At 39.4% G+C, this 19,407-nt stretch overlaps 1 protein-coding gene across 1 annotated transcript in view; it reads right to left on the bottom strand.

The window, feature by feature from the left end:
- Positions 1-3,991: 3,991 nt before the first annotated feature.
- TGFBR3 (transforming growth factor, beta receptor III) overlaps positions 3,992-19,407 on the bottom strand; it is a gene marked incomplete at both ends in the record, with an annotated part of 27,645 nt that continues 12,229 nt past the window's right edge. Inside the window, 9 exons of the mRNA XM_010153804.1 lie at positions 3,992-4,099; positions 6,125-6,160; positions 10,131-10,251; positions 11,047-11,346; positions 14,035-14,202; positions 14,457-14,588; positions 16,356-16,505; positions 17,364-17,689; positions 18,849-19,038. Coding sequence (XP_010152106.1) covers positions 3,992-4,099; positions 6,125-6,160; positions 10,131-10,251; positions 11,047-11,346; positions 14,035-14,202; positions 14,457-14,588; positions 16,356-16,505; positions 17,364-17,689; positions 18,849-19,038 — 1,531 coding nt within the window. The remainder of the gene's footprint in view (positions 4,100-6,124; positions 6,161-10,130; positions 10,252-11,046; positions 11,347-14,034; positions 14,203-14,456; positions 14,589-16,355; positions 16,506-17,363; positions 17,690-18,848; positions 19,039-19,407) is intronic.

Genomic DNA, 19,407 nt, shown 5'->3' on the forward strand with positions numbered 1-19,407 from the left:
CTCGACTTGCGGCCTCGCTGTCACCCATCGCGCGAACCGCACCACGGCACGCAGCTGCGCGTCAGCCTCGGCTCCTCACTGCAGTCCGCAGGCCTTTCACCAGAAACGCACTTCTGAGCCAAACACACGTTGGTTTTATTTTATGGCACGCTGACAAGCGCAGTGCCGGAGTCCCCGAGCGAGCCCAACAGCTTGCTCCGCTCCTCCCGGCTCCTCTGGAAAGCGCCTTAGGAGGCACCTTTCCTTCAGTTTGGATGGAGGCCCCCTTCTCCTTGCTGCAATTCAACTGCCTCTGCAGCACCTCGTTTCTAGAGCATGATCAGCAGCCCCGATACAGCACCATCACTTGTTGAACAGTAACAAATTCTCAGTGTCCTCGAGGAAAAAAAGAAATCCAAATCACAGTGACATTACGAACTACAGCTGGACTCCCTGAATTTTCCTGCATTTTATTTCCTCAGCACCTAGCTAATCTGTAGTGAAGTTTTTTAAAAAAATATTCACAAAAAGGATGTAAAGAAATGTAAACTATCACTGCAGAGGCATTCCCCATCTGTCTTTTGCGTGTAAACAACTTCATGTATCTCATGTTACTGAACCAGAATTGCTCAAAATGGCCATGTCTCATCTATTGACAGTAAACAAGCTTTTACCCATCCGAATGCAACAACATGCACTTTATTATTCACACTTAGGAAAGCTGCCAGCTGTACTCCCTGTCCAGGAAGTCTGAATGTTTGCTTTTCTATCTCCATTTGCCAAATATAATTGGTTGCTATGTCAGTTTATTTTAAATCAGATCCCATAAAAACGGGAGAAGTGGGGGAGGAGGGCCGCTTTTAACTTCTCAGATTTTGGAACATTTTATCCTCTTAACTTGCAACACCGCCTGGAGAAGGAAAGCACGCTTTCTAAGAGAATGAAGTGACTGTTGTTCTCTGTAACACATTTACTTGCTTTAGCACCTTAATTACCTAATCAGACTGTGCATATCCCTTCCTAATCATAGTCAATTATCCCTATTAACACAGATTTTACACTGCTATACGGTTAGATTTCTGCATCCATGCACACTGCAAAATTTTTGTTTCTTCCTAAGACACCCAAGTAAATCGGGTTAATTGTGGCAAATCTCTGCTACTTTTCCCTTTTGTTCTTGGGTCCTCTCCAGGCAGGACCAACACCGCTGTGGAAAGCTTTCACTCATCTTTCACGTCCTTTAACTGATTGGATAAAGGATCAAAAGTACAGAGCCCTTTTGCAGAAAAGTCGTCTAGAATTCCTCCTCTGTTGCTATAATCCTAGCTTCCCCTCTCTAGTCCCCTATTAACTTTGTATCTTAGGACATCTATACTGTGTTGAATTGTTCCAGAGAATCTAGAGTATTCTAAAGCATAATTTTGATGCTTTAGCAGAAATTGTTCATGACTGAAATCAGCAAAAGCCCTACATGAAAAAGCTCAACACAACAATCCCTGTTTAATATTTGGAGATTAAATTCTGCATATTTTGCAGTTCATTTCTGCCATCAGTTGTATGAGGTTTTAATGTTAACGGCCTATCAAGATGCACAAAAGAGCTCATTCATGTAAAGCTTTCTCCATGCTGGAATGAGTCTGCCAGTAGAGACATACTGATAAAAGTGTATCATCACAAACCTTCTGACAACTGGCAAAAAGGTGGCCTTTTGCTCTACTGCACATAGCACTACAGCAACAAAAATACCTTACTTCACGCATCCCAAGCTGCCACTCCCCACCAGCACTAGCCTTTGTCCATGCTTGGAGTATCGCCACAACACAGTTTTATAGTGAACTCCTATTTTCCAACCTTCGGTCTAAATCATGTCAGAAACCCAATGCTACTTGCAACAAAAGATAAGGTTTTAGCAATGCATGAATTCTCTAATGGCAAAAGACAGCCACTCTGTAGATGAAATTCAGATAATCTTTTTTTTTCCCCCTCCTTATTTTAGTAAACGACTGCAGACAGGTCTAAAGTGTTTCCACTGTAGCTGGATTATCTGTCTGTCACAGCAGTTGTTCTCTAAGAGACTGTCCGTGCCAGAGCCTTCACTGCACTCTGCTGCAAGTTGTGCTTTGTAGATATAAGATATTATGCACAGAAAAATTAAGTGCACAAGAACATAGGTTCACTTTCATAATCCTTTGAAAATCTGAACCAGATAACTATAACTTTCTAGATATTTTTTACCATTTCTGTGATCCTCTGATCTGATGAGTTACAACGTCCCCTGCCTTTCTTTTCTTCTCTTTTATTACGTTTTATATGGCCTTTTTCTCCACTTATTTTTGTCTCTCAAACAGAGCCAGAGTAGCTGCCCCCTCCACTATTTGGACGTGGTCACTATGACCAATGTACTTTGTTAATGTAATTCTTTTAATGGAACTGGTCCAAGTTCTATTGTTGCTGAAGGATTTATCATGTTGGCTTCCCAATGACTCTTGACTACTGACACACAACATGTGTCTATAGATGGTTCTGTATATGAACAGAGATGGAACTTACACACATGCTGGCCCAATTAAACTAATAATTGTTTTATTTTTTTGTTAATAAAGGTTACCTATGTGGAAATTACCTACTTAACTTACATATTTACTCACTGAAATTCCACTTACTTTTCTCCCACTAAAAACGTTTCAGTAGTGTATGAGGCAGAATTATACTATTTATACATGTTATCACCACCGTTAAATTTTCCACATTTGCCTCAATTCCAAACAAGCTCCATACACAGCTGATGCACTGAGAAATATTAAACTGCTTATACAAAGTTTTTGTACTGCCAACTGGAAACACCACCACCCCACCCCACCCCTTTTTTTTTTTTTTTCCAAATTAACATAAGCTCCTGGGTCATAATATTTACAGAAGCTCTGACTCAAGAGAACTGGATTCTCACTCCTAACTAGCTTCCATGAGGTTTTAGATGCTGCAAAAAACCTGCAGTGGGCTACAGGAGAATTCTAGTGCCCCAGAGCTCCACAGGTTTCAAACAATTGACCTCACATTCTCCCCAACTCCCAAAGACCTTGGTAGGGTCTTGCGAGGTCAAAAGGGGAAGGAGTTGGGAGTCCAGCATGCTGTAGAGATCCTGAGATACCCTGTAAGCCACAAGCAGTCGAGGTGAGGTGCTGCAAATCAAGGCCCCATCAGTGTCCAGTCTTTGTACCACCTTGCAGATGACATGCAAGAGAAAGCTCAAAAACTCCCTCCTCTTCCAATACAGTATTGTATTTCTGATGACTTTGTTTAGTATGGAAAAAAATTCTGAGGAGATACAGAAAAATTATCTAAGCATAAAGGCTGCACCAATTCAGGCACATTCCTGGTTATTTAGCTGAACACAATTAAGTGAGATTACACACAAATTCTACAAATATAACGTAATAGTTGAAGAAAGGAGGAATAAATAATTGGGGCAAAAATGTCATCAGAGGCCAAAAAACATTTCAAGTCTACTTATATTCAGAATATGTCTATGTAAATAAAGCATTCTCTTAGCCATTTGGCCCACTTCTTGTACTGACCACATCACATTCACAGTCACATCAGCCTAAAACAGCAACTGTTTTTTTAAAAGTAGTACAGGAACCAAAAAGGATACAGTAACTGAAATGCTCACTAAATTTGAAATACAGAGATGCTACTAATGATAATGCACAAAGCAGAAATAGTCAGTTTTACCCATGTCCCAGCTGAGTTTTCAAGATTTGAGTTTAAAATTATTTTAGCAAATTTTAAATCATGTTCATAACACATAATACCTCCCCTTAGGGAAGGGCGGGTATCAATCTGCTGATATGCACCAGCAGAGTCATGGCAGGAGTAAGAGAGAGAGTAAGAAACAAGTCCAGGATAGCCATTGCTGTCCCCCCACTTTCCTCCCACCTTGCAAGACTTCAGACCACACCACATTTCCTGCAGCATCACCTGCCCTGCGGTCTGGAAGAGCCCTCATACTCACCTGTGTGAGAGTAGATAAACCAGAGCGCTCCTGTTAGCAGGGCTCCAATTACAAACGCTGCAAAGGCAATGCCCACAACAGTCAGCGTGTCCAGACCGTAGAGCACAGCTACAAAGGTAAAACACACATCATAAGGACTTTTTGCTTTCAGTGGCAAAAAAAAATTTTACAAAAATTCACCCTTACACTTTCATGGAAGTGTTTTTTTCCAGTTAATTGAGCACCGTTTTAAGGAACAGATTAGCAGATTTGCATCAAGGAAATAAAAGCGTTGCTTTCAGAGACTGGCTTCAGTCCAACCAACTGTTCCACACCACAGAGCAAAACCCAAGCTCAGCACACCCAAATCTGGAAAATATTGCAACAATTAAGCATTTTCAGCTGGCTGTTAACAGCTTGCTTTCCATTAATTATCCATTAATCTTTAAAATATGTTTTGAAGAGGCTGAGATTTTTGGCAAAAGATGATTTTCATTTAAATGCCCTAACATTCAAGCAAACTTTCCCCTACATCTCCTGCAAGTTCAATCTGAAATCTTGGTGGAGAACGGAACTGCTGTTAAGAGGGAAGAGATGCCAGCAAAATTCAGCGAAAACATAAATAGAAACAATTGTTTTTCACATTTGGCAATGCTTTCAATAACTGAAATTAATCCCAGAACACAAAAATAGAACCACACACACGCAAATCACTTTCAGGGGGAGAGGCCCTTTTGCAGTATCATTAAAGGGTAACAGCATCTGGATGTATCGCTCCCAAGCGTTAACCATCCTAAAGGAGAAAATTTCAGCTTTTGTGGTTTTCTTCTCAATGATTAGAAATACTTTAAAAATTAATCAACACTTTTAGCAATCATTTGGGGGAAGTTCTTACAAAATTGATTCCTAGTTTCAGTATTTTTAATGTCTCCCAGTGCACAAAATGGCTTAGGCCAGTGAATAACGTTTTACTGGCTAAGCTGGTCAGGAAATGAGTGGACTGGATCTTCTCAGTAGTATCCTTTCGTGGGTTTTCAGTTCTCAAAACACAACCAACACCCTTACTTTACATGCTCCTGCATCCAGCAGATGTCCCTATAGACATCCCCCAGCCTAACAGCTCCTGAGATCCTCAGGGCCATTCTGCTTCTCCCTTTTTCACAACTGTCTTCCCCAGCAGCTCCTGTTGGCAAGGGCCTTCAGGACCCATTTCTGCGTGCCCGCGACCAACTTTGCACATGCAGCACCTGATAGTGACCGTTTTTTATTCCTTCGGCCACATCTGGTCATTTTAAATCCAAACAGAAAAGACTCTCCTAAACTCAACTGTTTTGCCACAAAGCAGTGTCCTCTCCTCTTAGGAGGAAACCTAGTGGAGAGGAGAAAGTCACATGGAGGTTGAAGTAGCAGAAGCGTAATTTCTCATTCCCCTTGCCATTTTGAGCAAATTCAGTCCCAAAGACATAGGGACAGGAGCAGAGGAAAAAACCTTCTTTGCACTTCCTCTTTTAATCTGCCATTTCTCCATTTATTCTTGGATTTGGCTACCAATCATCTTCACCTTCCTGTTTATTATTGTCTTCTAGTGCTGCTTCTCTCCTTGTCTTCCCTTCCTGGGTCAGTAATTGACCCTGATTAATTGACTATGCCAAGACAACAGAAAAGAACAGAGAAATGCATCCATATCAAGTTGGTGATCGCATCTACAGGACCATCTGTAAGTGCTGGTGCCAGAGTAAGTGGGGATGTGGCCAGCTGCAGTGCAGGGTAGGAGTGAGGCTTGGAGTACAACACTGGAGCTCTGTGAGGTGGCACTGCTGCTGAAACCCTAGTACTGGGAAGCAGTGGCCTGAGCAGAGAAGGGGAAAATAACATACACACCCCAGCAAATGAACTCGTTAAGGTTGAGGCTCTCAATGGTGTTTTCCCAAATTTGATTTTCACATACAGAAGAGGTCACAGCCCTTTTCTCTAAACACTGATGGGAATATCTATGATTCTATGATTCTATGATCTCAACCAGCAACAGAGTACGAGTTCTGTCCCAGAATTTAACACACACACTCAGAATGCTTGAAGATAATTTTCTTCATTGATCTAATACTTTTTAAACAAAAGTTTAAGGCTTAAGAGATTGGTTTAAGAGTTACTTACGTGGCTGTCTCACATTTGGCTTTGGAAGGGAAGGATCTAATTTAAAAACAAAACAAAAACCACAAAACATTAGTCAGATTTCTACATATCGCCTACAAACTATGCAAGCAACCTTCAGGATCTGATCTGACCGAAAGACATTAATTGTTATTTTTACAAAACAAGAACTTCAGGAAAACCAACCCAAATTCCATAGTCTTGCTCAGTTCAGAAAACTTCTATTCATATATCGATCATTACTGTAGCTATGTTCCCCTAAGGAAAGTTCATGCATCATATATTTTGCTGCAACCTTTCTCACCCAGATGTCATCAGGTCTGACCCACAGTAGCTCCGACTATCCCTATGTGGAGCTCTTAAAAGAGCACAGATTATAAAGACTGTTTTAAGGTGATCACATTCATCAGACTATGCACCAACCACAAACGTGAGATACCAGCATGCACACACAAAAAAAATTAAAATCAAGCACCGGCTATCACCTCTAAAGAAAAGTCACTATTATGACATAATACACACTGCTTTGTCCATATTGCATGAATATGCATGGATTCACACATTTTCCTGAGTCCTACTTGGTATTCTGTCTTGGAAGTTGGGTGGCTTTTTCTTTTTTTTTTTTTTTAGTTATATATAGGAAATAAAAGATCAAAGCTATTATTCTTGGAAAGAATGTCAAATATCATCATCATTATCAGCATGTAACAGAAAGAGACAAGTAAACATATGTTAAAAAATGAAGATTTTTCCTTTCTTTTGCTTAACTGGCTTCTCTTATCTTTCTCCAAGAATGCCACCTCAAGCAGAAGAGCCAGAGATTCTGGCTTCAGACCCGAGGACCTGTTTGGTTAGCTGCAGTTTGTTTCTGGATTGCCCAGTAACCCCGGGATCTCACTTAAATTCTGACATATTTGAGTGTGTTCCGTGCAACAGATGTGAAAGGATTTGGTAAGACAGTATCCCAATACTTGTTTTTGTATCTTTAGCAACTGAAAAAAGTTTAATTGCTATGTAGACATCGTGGCTCAAAAATACTGAAAATAAATATATTTATTTATTTAAAGTATTCTTAAACCAGTACTATGCTTCTAACTTCTGAACCCCAAATGGCAGCACTAACTGTCAGAAACACCCTATAAGATCATTAGGCTCTGAGACACAAGTGCCTACAATATCCAAAAAAGCATTTTATTCTGAAACTGCATTATTATCACTTGTTCCTATGCATGAGTATCTCTTCCAGGTCACTCTTGGCAGGATGGTAGGCAACAGGTGAAACATTAGTAGGAAACTGGTGAGAACATCGAGGGGGGTGTGTGTGCATGTACCAATAAGCTGGAGAGTCATCAAGCATACATAACAGCAAATCATAACTGAATGTAAGATTTGTGAGGAGGGCTGGACTGAAATCAAGGAGCACTGAACAGTACAAACATGGGTAAGGGCACTATCAGATACTTCAAACACTCTACTAGCATATCCCAAGTGCCAAGAAAATGCCTTCTGAGCTGAGGAGAGAATGAATTTTCCATGCTTATTTTGTCACTGGCCAGAACATAAAGAATATATAGTCTGCTAATTAATGATAGCCTGTGTAACACATTATCAATTCTCCCCAGTCATCAAGTTATTAAATGTATTTTAATGTGGTTTGCTCAGAACAACAAAGAAGCAGTGCGAATCTTTCAGGCCTAGAAAAAGCATCTTATTTCAGAACATCAGCAGCAAGCCTTTAGAAATTATCGTGACCTTTTTATACCTTTGAAGGATAGAGGCACTTGTTAGCTTCACATCTGACCTCCTTTCTATGATCTGTCTCCTTTTGCTGTAAAAATAATAATCTAAAATTTCCACACTTAGCAAAAATCTGGACAACGACATTGTTAGATTATTTCAACAGAACAGGTATTTCCTAGCATTTAAATGGCTGTCCATATTCCTTTTGCTGAAGTGTTGGAGAGCATGTGTGTGAAAAAAAACGTGGCATGCTGTTAGGTTTTAGAAACGTCCATTGGGATCTACTCCAATATGTAGACAACTCAGCTTGTAAATACGTAACAAAATTAGGAGAGGAGGAAGAGTAATTCTCACTTGAATATAGAGTTGTGCTTTCCGTTACAGTCAATGACAGTCATAAGCTTATGTCTGAAGGAAAAAAGATGACACCTTTGCAATGACCAGTTTGTTCTGACTTTTAAAATGTCAAGCACACGACTTCTACACGTGGCCTGGAGAGCAGATCCAGTGGCAGTAACTCACATAATATGGTTTACAGCACTGAAATCTGGCCTGTTCACGTGAAAGAACATTATGAACACCACCTCCGAGATGTAAATTCTCTTATTCAGTAATGTGACGTAATTTCTTCTCCAAATCTTAGGTTCATGTATTGGCCAACAATGGCATCTGGCTTTTAGGAAGGGGTTACGTGATTCACTGCAGAACAACTGCATGCCAACAAAGCTACGTTGTTGATGTGCCACTTTGTTTTATGTCCGAAAGCAGTGATATGTTGGGGAGATTTCCACCAAACATCCTACAATTAGACTAAATCACCCACAGTGCAACAAAATAGTCTATTACACTGCTGTCTTGTAACTAATCTTTATAAATTTAGCTCATCTTTGCACAGTAAGACCTTGTGCCTCTGACAAAGACCACATTCTGAGTGGAGTCCGAGATGGGAGCTGCACACAATGCTCCACACATCGGAAGGGCAAGAGAGCTCAGAGTACAGGTCTGTTTATTGAAAGCTCAACTTCAGTTGCAGGATTTACTCATTCCCAATCAAATAGCCACTAAAAAAAGCGTGCTTTGCCAAAAAAAAAAAAAAAGCGCAGAATCAGGCCCAAAGCAGTTTTATTTGTGCCACAGTAACAGATCAAATACTTGACTTTAACTCATAGTGGATTTGTCTGTATTAACAGATTTCTATAAAAACACCCCAAAACTAAATATGAGCTGACTTCAGAGTTAAACAGCAATAGTTGCTGCTTATATCCCCTAGCAATTTTGCATGGCACCTTAGATCGTTCAAAGACTAAGAAGCACACACTGTAGCATGGAGGTTAAAGAACCCATCCTTTTGGCACTGCCCAGAAAGCTTTCCAAATGTCAGACAGCCTTTGGACACAACTGGAAGAGTTTGATGTGCACGTGAAGGCACTGAAGATTCTGATTAAACTGCCGTGCTAATACAAAAAGAAAAGATAACACACATATATATTCTTCTGTGAATGCATCAAAGCATGACTGATGCTGTTGTCAGGGGGATTAATTAAGAAAAACTTTCAAATTAAATGAAAGCAGTTCTTACTTCCTATCATTCACAGGGCATATTCTTAAGCTAGCAGATCATGATGTTGTTTGGCATTATCTCATAATGCTCTTCAGCCTCTCCAACTCCATCAACCAGTTACTAGCCACAGTCGTGGGTTTTTTCCCCCATGAAGATTACATAATCAAACAAGCCCCACTACAGTGAAGCTTAAATGCCTTTGTGCAATCTCATCTTTTGCTCTTAATAGTTTAACAGTCTAATGAGTCTCTCTCTGGTGGCCACCCATTTGCTTTACAAACTTATCAGGCGTTAGCATCCTCAATACTTTGTAATTTCAGTGTTGTTATTCCTAAATACATATTTACAAGTACAGTAAAGAAAAGATACGGCAGGGAGCAGAGCACTGCCTTTGATCTAAGAAGTTGCTGGAAGTTGCTACTGCTATATTCCTATTTCTAAAACCCATATTGTTGTGTGTTTCTTTCTCAATGCCTGGCACAACCACATGTCCAGAGATCAGTAAAGATGGTTAAAAAACATCAATGAACTGCCATGATGACTGCTGCCAGGGAAATGTCTAAACAAGTAACATCTTACAAACATGGTATCACCACAAGATTATAGAATGCCACATACTTGGAGTTCTCCATTTCAAGCAGCTGTATGTTACACAATATGAGATAGAGATATATATATATAGCTTTATTAAACAGTTTATTTTCATACCTTCTGGTTTTCCTTCATGTGTTACAACAACAAGGGGCTTGGTGAAGGTTTTCTTGTTTTGCATCATGGCCAAGATCATATCTACATTGAGAGAGGTGCAAGCTTCATCAGGAGGAATGCACTGCGGTTGAGGGGAAAAAAATAAAAATCAGTGTGTGAGGTCAGAGAGTCACCCGTCTGCCGGGACAGCTGCACAGTTGCCTCTATCAGCTCTATTCTGTATTATTTACAAAAACATAGAGGAGAACCTCCAAACAATCCCTGTGTAATGTACTGGCAAAGGTAGTTTTTATTGGTGCTTCAGGATGCAAGCTTTGCCTTCATTAAGGATCCTCCAATCTTTCTGAGAGTGTTCCTATTGAACTTAAACGGTAGTAATTATTTCTAGTTTAAAAACATTTATAAAAATCTGGTAGCCAAAACTGTAGCCACCAACATGTGTTGATCAACGACAAGAAATTGTCTTTTAAAAATACGTTTTAAGGGAGATGTGCACAGACCCCAAAGTAAAAATATATTTCAAATCCTTGAACATATTCTTTAACAACTAATGTACAATTATTTCCATTAGTTGTAAAGCAAAATTTGGCAATTCTCTTTTGAAACAATCAGATTGCAATACTGGATATGGATGTGATACGGATAGCAAAGATAGATCTGAACCACTTACATAATAAAAAGCAATTTCTATTTATCCCACATAATCACCTAATGAAATTTAAATAGAAACTTTAAATTATGCAGTCAAAACGCATAGTATCACAACTTATCTATTAAAATCTTGAGCCTAGAGTTACTACATTCATTACATCAATTCCACTGAAAACCATTTATTCACTTCAAAGTTCAGATTAAAAATCAAAAAGAATCTTATCTTCACCTGAATCAGAACTTCTGACTGGAATAAATTACTGACCTTTGGCAGTCCTTGAGTATCTTTATCTTTATTTGTACACAAAGTCAACTCGCAGTGAAGAAAGAGCAGCGAGATGTTGAACATTGGTTTAAACACAAAGCTAAATCTTTTTTTGTCCTTCTGTGCATGTGGTATTGGAAAGTTCACCTTCTCGATGCTGTAGAATTTAACAGATTCATCTTTAGGACAAATGTTTTCTATAACAGTGTAGTCAGACATTCTATCTGGATTTGAAAACGGGGAAACAAAGCATGTTTGAATGGCAAAGCCCAAAGATCTGTCAGCTTTAGTCACAGACACCTGCATTAAAAAGAAAGAGATGGTAAGATCTCAGAAATTACATTTTTAGTTCATATTTCATTAACATTTTCAACCATTTTTTTTAAGCAGTTTTCCAGTACCACTTCCAATTTGAACTATTTTGAAGGCTAAATGTTAAGGGCAGACTGTCAAATTGAGAGACAGAAAATCTGTGGTTTCAAAACCAACAGCTGTTTAACAGCATAACCATGTATACATACAGCAAGTCCTTATCTCCAAATTCCTTTTCTTTTCTTTTCTGAAAGCAGATGAAAAACCCAGTCCAGATCAGCATGGAGTTGATGACTGCGACTGCCACCTGAGATGGTACCACTTCCCTTTGACACAGACTATAATCCAGCTGAGCGTAAGTCAATTACTAATTCCATGTCTCTGTATCTGTTTGAAACTTTAATTGAAAATGGAAAAAAAAAAAAAAAGCAACAGACACAACAGAGAACCAACCCCCAGCCAGGAGAGGAATGCAGAGGCAGAGAAGAGGTCATGGTCTGATGTGTGGGTGGCATTCCTAGGCGCGGGGGAGCCTCTTAAAAAGCCATAATTTCTTGTGAAATGAGCCTTTTAGTTTAAGTCTGAAATTCATATTCTTTTATGAAAAATAATTAAGACTGCAAACTTCGAGGGCACTGCTGTTCTGCAGCTGGGGTGGAATGCAGACAACAAATGCTACAGAATAATTAGGAAAAAATTTAAATGGAATTTGTAACAAATGAAGCATGTAGCTCTTAATAAACATCAGAAGTGTTGTGCCTAACCATTAACACTACCTGATGAAAGCAGTTCCACAAGAAATAATTTCTTTCTTAAAAGCAAGGCGCCTTAAATGTGTGCTTAATCTGTATGTGATGCATGTGTATTTAAGGAAGAGCCTGCCAATTTTCCTGTGGTCTATACAGAAATTTTTGGATGCTATGAATTGCGCAGTGAATAACGTCATTTTTCTTTTTTTCTCTCCCTTATGTGAGCAGCAATCAAATTAGAGATGAAGGGATGTGTTAATGCATCTAAGCAAGGAAGACCATCTTCTGAAAAGAGCAGAAACAAAAACCGGTGAAAGTCAAGCCACAGACAGGTAAACAAGCTGATGGTGTAAAGTAGTTAAAAAAAGACATCGTGGCAAGGAAGACAGGCATACTACAGGATCATGAAACACCATCAGGTAAATAAAAGGATGAATGATATCTCAAGAAGTTAACTACAGAAGGAAGGTGAGACCAAAATACGATAAGAAAATGACAGTAGGGAAACAAAGAAAAAAATGCCAAAAGATTCAAATACAAAAAACATCTTTAGCAGAGAAGGTGGCTGATAGAGAGTTCTTACAGATTATAACCTACGTAATTTATTGGCTAAAACCCAAAAATGAATTTGTTAATAACAAAAGCAAAACAGAAAAACAAACAAAAAAAAATCCTTGTCAGCTAAAAATGGAGTCACAGAAGTTCAAAACTGATACAGATTTTCCACTGTGCAAGAAGGAGAAACACAAAGAAAAGGCCTCTGCCAGGACAGGTGATGAAGAAATCAGAACATCTGTTTGAATAAACAGCTCCAGAACCAGACAAATCCAGAGTGTTCAGAGCCAGGGGGATGCAGGAAGCAGCTGCTTTTATTCAAATGAAAAAAAAAAACAACCGTGTCTTTCATAAACATATTCTTAACTCAGCATGACATACTTTCTTTTTGCTTCAACTGTCTTAAGTACTTCTCACTGGGTAGAGAATGAGGAAGAGCCACAACACACTGAAAGAATGAAGAAAGCGGTACCAGTATCAAATGGGCCACTATGCTTATCACATGCAACGTGGGCTCACAAAGAGGAACCAGCTTGAGCAGGAGAATCACAGCACAGCACTGCTTCAGTCAAAATAGTCATTTTTCTGGTCTTAGAAGCCCACAGCTCATCATTCCTTCATCTGCACATCTATGAACGGGGGATACTACTTCACTGCCTATGTGCTATTTAGTAACGCCAACGGCTATTTGAAAAATGCCAAATTCTGACTATCTTTAGAAATACCGACTGTATTGTTTATGAAATCTGGGGAATTTCAAACCAACTTATCAACACATGGAAATATTACTAGGTCCAAAATGCACCTGAAGTCAAGGGTACCTGGCTGACTTTGCTAGTCTTCTCTGAAGCTGTTAGATCTCTTGTGTGATAGTATTCAGAAGGATTGTAATTGGTGTTTGTAGGTGAATTGGAGAGAGATCACAATCTGTATTAACTCTGTAACCCGAGAACACAAGCATATGGAAGACAGACACTTGTAGCCATTTTTTGCATGTCTACATCTTTCAGATAAAGTTCACCCACATTACCCACTAAAATGAGCACTGAAGTCTTCATCAGGAAATGCCAGTTCAGAGCAAGAGCTCAGAGACCACCTTTAAGTTCTGCACAGAAAAGCGGACTTGGCAAGAATGACAAATTCACCCTGTAGTTAAATTAATCCATTTTGCAAGAATCCTTTGGTTTTGACCCAAAACATAGTCCTGCTTCCTACCTCCCAGTTTGTGTTCTCTGCAGCCACCCAAGTACCTACCTGTCTGCCTAAAGCAACTGCACAATCAGACCTTTTAACTGACATGCACAAATTTGGCTCAGTTACATGGCCTTGCAAAATGTTTCTGTTAGTTTGAAAGCATTTTTCAGTTTGTTACCTCTACATATATTGGCCCATTCTCAGCAACAGAGAAGAGTCCTTGGGAGGGAGCAAGGAACAGGTCTGTTTTGTACAGCTCCATGTTGAAGGTCACGTTGGTGATGTGTGGTTCAGAAGGCCACAATGTGCCTCTGTCATCCTCTGGTTGGTGCAGTGTGCAATTAAACTGAAATGAAAAAGACAATACAAATATATCCTGAGTCAGGAGTGGTAGCTGGCTAAGGACAAATTTGGAGTGTGCAATCCAGGCCCACCCACATTCTTTCTGCTTAGTGCAAATCTTTAACAGGGTCACAAGAAACAGAAATGAGAAGAAATGTAAAAGACAAATTAATTGCTATGCAATTAATGTATTTATGTGAAGTGCCTATTACAGTAGGCATTTCTCTATTGTCAGGTGCAAACCCAAGAGTAACATACCGCTATTTCAGGCCAACTTGAGAAAGCAATATCTCCCTCGTCAGCATCCCCTGGAAATCCATTATCACCTGATTCCATGTCATCATCATCAAAGCCGCTGCTTTCAGCTGGTGATGACAGCTGAATGACAATCTGCACAAAAGGTATTGCAAACACATAAAATTAGGTGATAACTGAGCACTCTCTCTTCATGGTTATTATTTCCTTCTCTCTTCAGAACAATGCAGAGGCCAAAAGAAGCACACCCGCTAAGCAGATGGTGAAAGCATGTCTTAAGACAGGCTTGTGCTGAGCATGTAAGATATGCAGGTAATAGAGAATGCTCCTTAGTTGTGTTGTTTTGCATTTTTTTCCCAAAATTCAGGAAGGACACCAGTCTAGGTGGTGGTGTCTGAATGAGCACCCTAGCATTTCCATTCTATTTCTGGTATTTCTATAACCAACATTTCAAAAAGAAAGGGCTTTCTGAAGTGGTTTTTTGCAACTTACAGTTTTCCTTAATGCACTCATGGAAAATCACTGAGAGTGTTAGGGTCATTAAAGGATTTTCTCTTCTGCCATTTACATACTTTTCAAAGATATACACGCAAACACATGATGCCCCTTTCTGCATTTTTTCCTCTGTTGCTTTTCTCTGAATTTCTACTGGATTTCCCTTTTCCCCCACCCCTTCCCTCCTTTGCACACTTCTACATTTCTTCACCTGAAAATTCCTATTTTTGTTTTCCAATGTTCTGCACTCTGCTTCTGTATGCCCTGCAGGTCCTCAATTAGTCCCCTCCCTTCCACGCCTTCAACTTTGTTTTCTTGGACATAGAGCAACTGCTGAGAAGTGACATATACACTCTCGGAGACTCCACTGCGTGGTGTTGGTTTTTTTTTTGAGAAATGCTCCCAAATTCTGAAAGACACCTTGCATTATCTGGACTTTAAGGGAGCAGCCAAGATTATTAAAAAACAGGATGGAGAAATAAGAGAAAGCAAATATCCATTTTAGTTTGGGCCATAATGGAATATAGGGACAAGGACAGTATTCAGCTCCAGATATGTGCTATTCCGTAGTATGTTGATGTTCCTATCCAGAGTCTTGGTTTGGGACTGTTTCTAAAGTTAGGTGCTACAGACTTACCAGTATAAAACAGTTTTAGCCAGGCAAGGTCAGATCAGATTGCCTTAGCTATGTTTGGGTTGGACCACAGGCTTTCCATCACTTGCCAAGGTTACTTCTATGTACTGGAAAGCTCAGAGAAACGTGTCATTACTTTCCAACCCAAGCCAGTCTGGAAGCAGTCACTTAGAACCTAAGTGGGCTCCTTAGCATCACCCCTCTTATAAAACTACTCAGAGTCCCTTCCTCACATACATCAACTGATAGCAAATATGAATCTAAATTATAAGACAGAAGCATGAACAGATAATGTCTTTTCCTCACATTTTGGAAGCTTTTTTCCACAAACAATTTTGAAAGAACGAATTTCACTTGAAATAATTCAACATATGAATTAAATGGTACTGTTTTGTGCAATCACGGAACTTCATTCCTATTCCTTCTTACATCTAGCACTGCTTTTGTATGGGTACATCAAAGCTGCATAGGGAAAGCTGGTGTAACTTCTCCGAGACTGGTACAGATGGTACCCAAAGTGCAGCCACACAGTTCTGTAAGAGTATTTAACTCCAACTCCTCCTTTTTCCTTTGGGATACACCACAGGAGCACACTGAATGTGCAGCCTTCATACTTCCTTGAATACAGGGACTGTAACTGCAACTAGGTTTGAGCTGGACAAGAAAAGATCAGGATGCCTCCTTTTTGCTAAAGCTAAAGCTAACTACACTGGCTTCCTTGTACAACTACGACGTGCAGTGCAGAAAGCAGGTCCTCTTTGTAAAATACTCACAGAGTTAAAATAAACAATCTTGTTAAAGATATATGCTGTCCGAGTCCCACATTTGTTCAGCAAAGACTCCAAAATGAAATGGGTACCATTCATCCTGGCTTTGCAAGAGTGATCCAGCAGTGAGAGTTCTGTCCTTGTGTAGCCGCTAGCCTGAAACAAAGGCACTTTGTAAGTGGCTGAAACACAATTGTGTTAGGCTCTTGCTTAAAGTGCTGTTCAGAATACTGCTCATGACTGGAGGAAGTAAAGTTCAGTGTACTGACATCCAGGGAAGGTCACTCTCAAAACACTGTTATACACGACAGACAGGGAATAAATGTAACATGGGACAAAGAAAACAACAGGTTCATTATTAATCTGCTGATTAATAATGCTGACTCTGTTTGGTCTGAAATGAGCTAAAAATGCTGTCTGTATCAGGCTCTCTTCCACAATGCAAATGGACACAAGCAACATGTCAGCTGGTAGATAGTAGAAACAGATCTATCCAGGTCTCACACAACTATCAAGAGCAGATTCTTTATACTTTGGAGATTAAAACTCAGACTGATGGTTGAGTACAGTAATGTTTTGACAGAACCAACTCTGCAAATCTTTAATCAGATATTACTGGATTGTTGGTAAGAGGAAACATGACACTGAGTTATGGCAAAGAATACCTACAGTACGGTTTCCTCACCAAACTATTTTCTGGGGGTCTGGGTGGTGATAGCTGTCGATCTTAAAATGTTTATTTTTTCAACCAAAATACAAATAGGAGAAAATTCTTCACCAAAAGGTTAAGCATTGGAACAGGCTTCTCAGGGAAGTGGTTGAGTCACCATCTCTAGAGGTATTTAAAAGATGTGTAGATGTGATGCTTAGGGACATGGGTTAGCGGTAGACTTGGCAGTGCTGGGTTAACGGTTGGACTTGATGATCTTAAAGGTCTTTTCCAACCTAAATAATTCTACGATTCTATGAAATAAAATGTTCTGCCCAAATCTGAGAATAAAAGATGACACCAACCTGCAGAGAGTCTTTTTCTACAGCTACTGTCATGATGTTATGATCACACTTTATTGACAGGGCTACATCAGCACTGCCCTGAACCTCTTCTGGTTCTTTATGTTTTGAGAGGGAATGCTCAAAGTCAGCATTTATTAAGGTATCTACAGAATCCCTGGATGGGAAGATTCCTTCTCCCACTGTGTCATGTCTTCCTCTGTTAATGTGAAAAGGAAAAGTCAAGCCATCACTTAACGCAGGATTCTTTGGTGCAGGCAGTGGATTAGCACCCAGCAATTCTGTCAGCTCCGGAGGAAGGGAATGGTCTTCTTCATCATTTATCTCTTCTAAAAAAAAAAAAAAAAAAAATTAGTTCGTTCAATACTTTGCCTAAAAGTATTCAGAAGTAATAATTTTCATACCAAAAAAATAAAATTATTTGGAAAGGAACCTCTTGAAAGAAATCCAAAGCAGTATCTTTGTACTTTTCAGGTAACTAACCACAATTCCTCCACTAAGAGTTTAGTTGTTACTGAGGAAACTAATCTTGATATATTTAGTCCCTGCTAGAAATCTGCCTCACTAAGAGCTGAAAATAGGTTTTGAGGAGTGGGTCTATTATTTTCAAAAGGCAACCACAGAAGTAAAAGAAGCATCACATTTAGCAAATAGGCTATTTCAGAAGCACTAAAGTAGTGTAAGTGCAAATCACTGGGTGAAATTCCGTCACCCCACTGATGTGGAACTACTTACATCACCAGAGTGAAGTTAAACGAGAGTTAACCTTATACTGAATAAATGAGAACACTATCTTCTGGCTCAACATAATCTCAACAACTGGCCCTAGCAGATAATTATCTGTAACCCATGAGAGTGCAACTGATAAAATTCATGTGAACATAATTTAATCAAAACAGCTAAACAGCATTTTTAGTGATTGAAATTCAGAATCAGTGAAAAAGCAGATGCAACTCCCCTAGCTTCAATGAACCCAGATATCTTTACATCAACAATGACTTTGGCCAAATAACTAAATTTTTTGAAACGCTTGTAAAGATTCCATTCAGTCAGACCTTTCTGGTAAGCCAGTTTTGTCTCTAAACAACTTAAATGTTCATTTAATTGTCTCAAGGAACCACTAGGCTCATACTTTTTTTTTTTTTTTTTTCGGTGGCAGGGAGGGATTTATTACCTAACAAGATATCCAGTTTCTAAAGTCTGTTCCAGTGAGCACTGAGCACGGTCAGCTATAACGGCTTCTGAGTTGGATAAACTACAGCCGTTTAATTCCATCAATGTATCAGGAAATAACACAATTTGCTTGGATTTTTCTAATAAAAAAGCCACAGCACTAAGACATTACCAGCAATCATGATGATGAGCAGTGATAGTAATGTAACCCCCAACAACAAAACTTCAAAACTGAGAACGCACCTTTCGAATTGTCATATTCCTGGAAATACAAGATACTTTTTTAATACACTAAAAGTTCATCTTCAAGCTTACCTGTATCTTCAAGTTGCAGATGAAATCTGTTAGCAACAGGGGCTTTTGTGTAGGAAGTAACCGGACTATACTTATGCTCAAAAGCCCACTTGATCAAACTCTCGTGTGATGAGGGAATATCAGGTATTACTGATTTACTCATAGTCATGGACCGTTCTGTTTCCTTTCCAAACCCAATACTATTTGACGTCTGCAAACAAAGAAAAAAATTGGTTCATGATTTACCATTTAAGGATACTTAAAATGGAATATTGACAGGTTGAACAATAGTTTTTTTACTCTCTTAAATAGCAGCAAACTGAGAACATCTGGAAAATAAAGCAAACTCAGCCACCTTAGGTACAGAACTGCTGCAGTCATGGAGAAAAGTCCCCTCTTCCTCCCAACCTCTGCCTGAAGTACAACAAATCAAGAGAGTCAAACTATTAATCCCTAAATGAGACAAAGATGTATTTACAGCCATTTGTATAATTGGGCTTGTTCAGCCTGGAGAAGAGAAGGCTCCGGGGAGACCTTATAGCACCTTCCAGTGCCTGAAGGGGCTACCAGGGAGCTGGGG

Source organism: Eurypyga helias, unplaced genomic scaffold, assembly GCF_000690775.1.
Source record: "Eurypyga helias isolate BGI_N326 unplaced genomic scaffold, ASM69077v1 scaffold44436, whole genome shotgun sequence".
Taxonomy (NCBI): Eukaryota; Metazoa; Chordata; class Aves; order Eurypygiformes; family Eurypygidae; genus Eurypyga; species Eurypyga helias.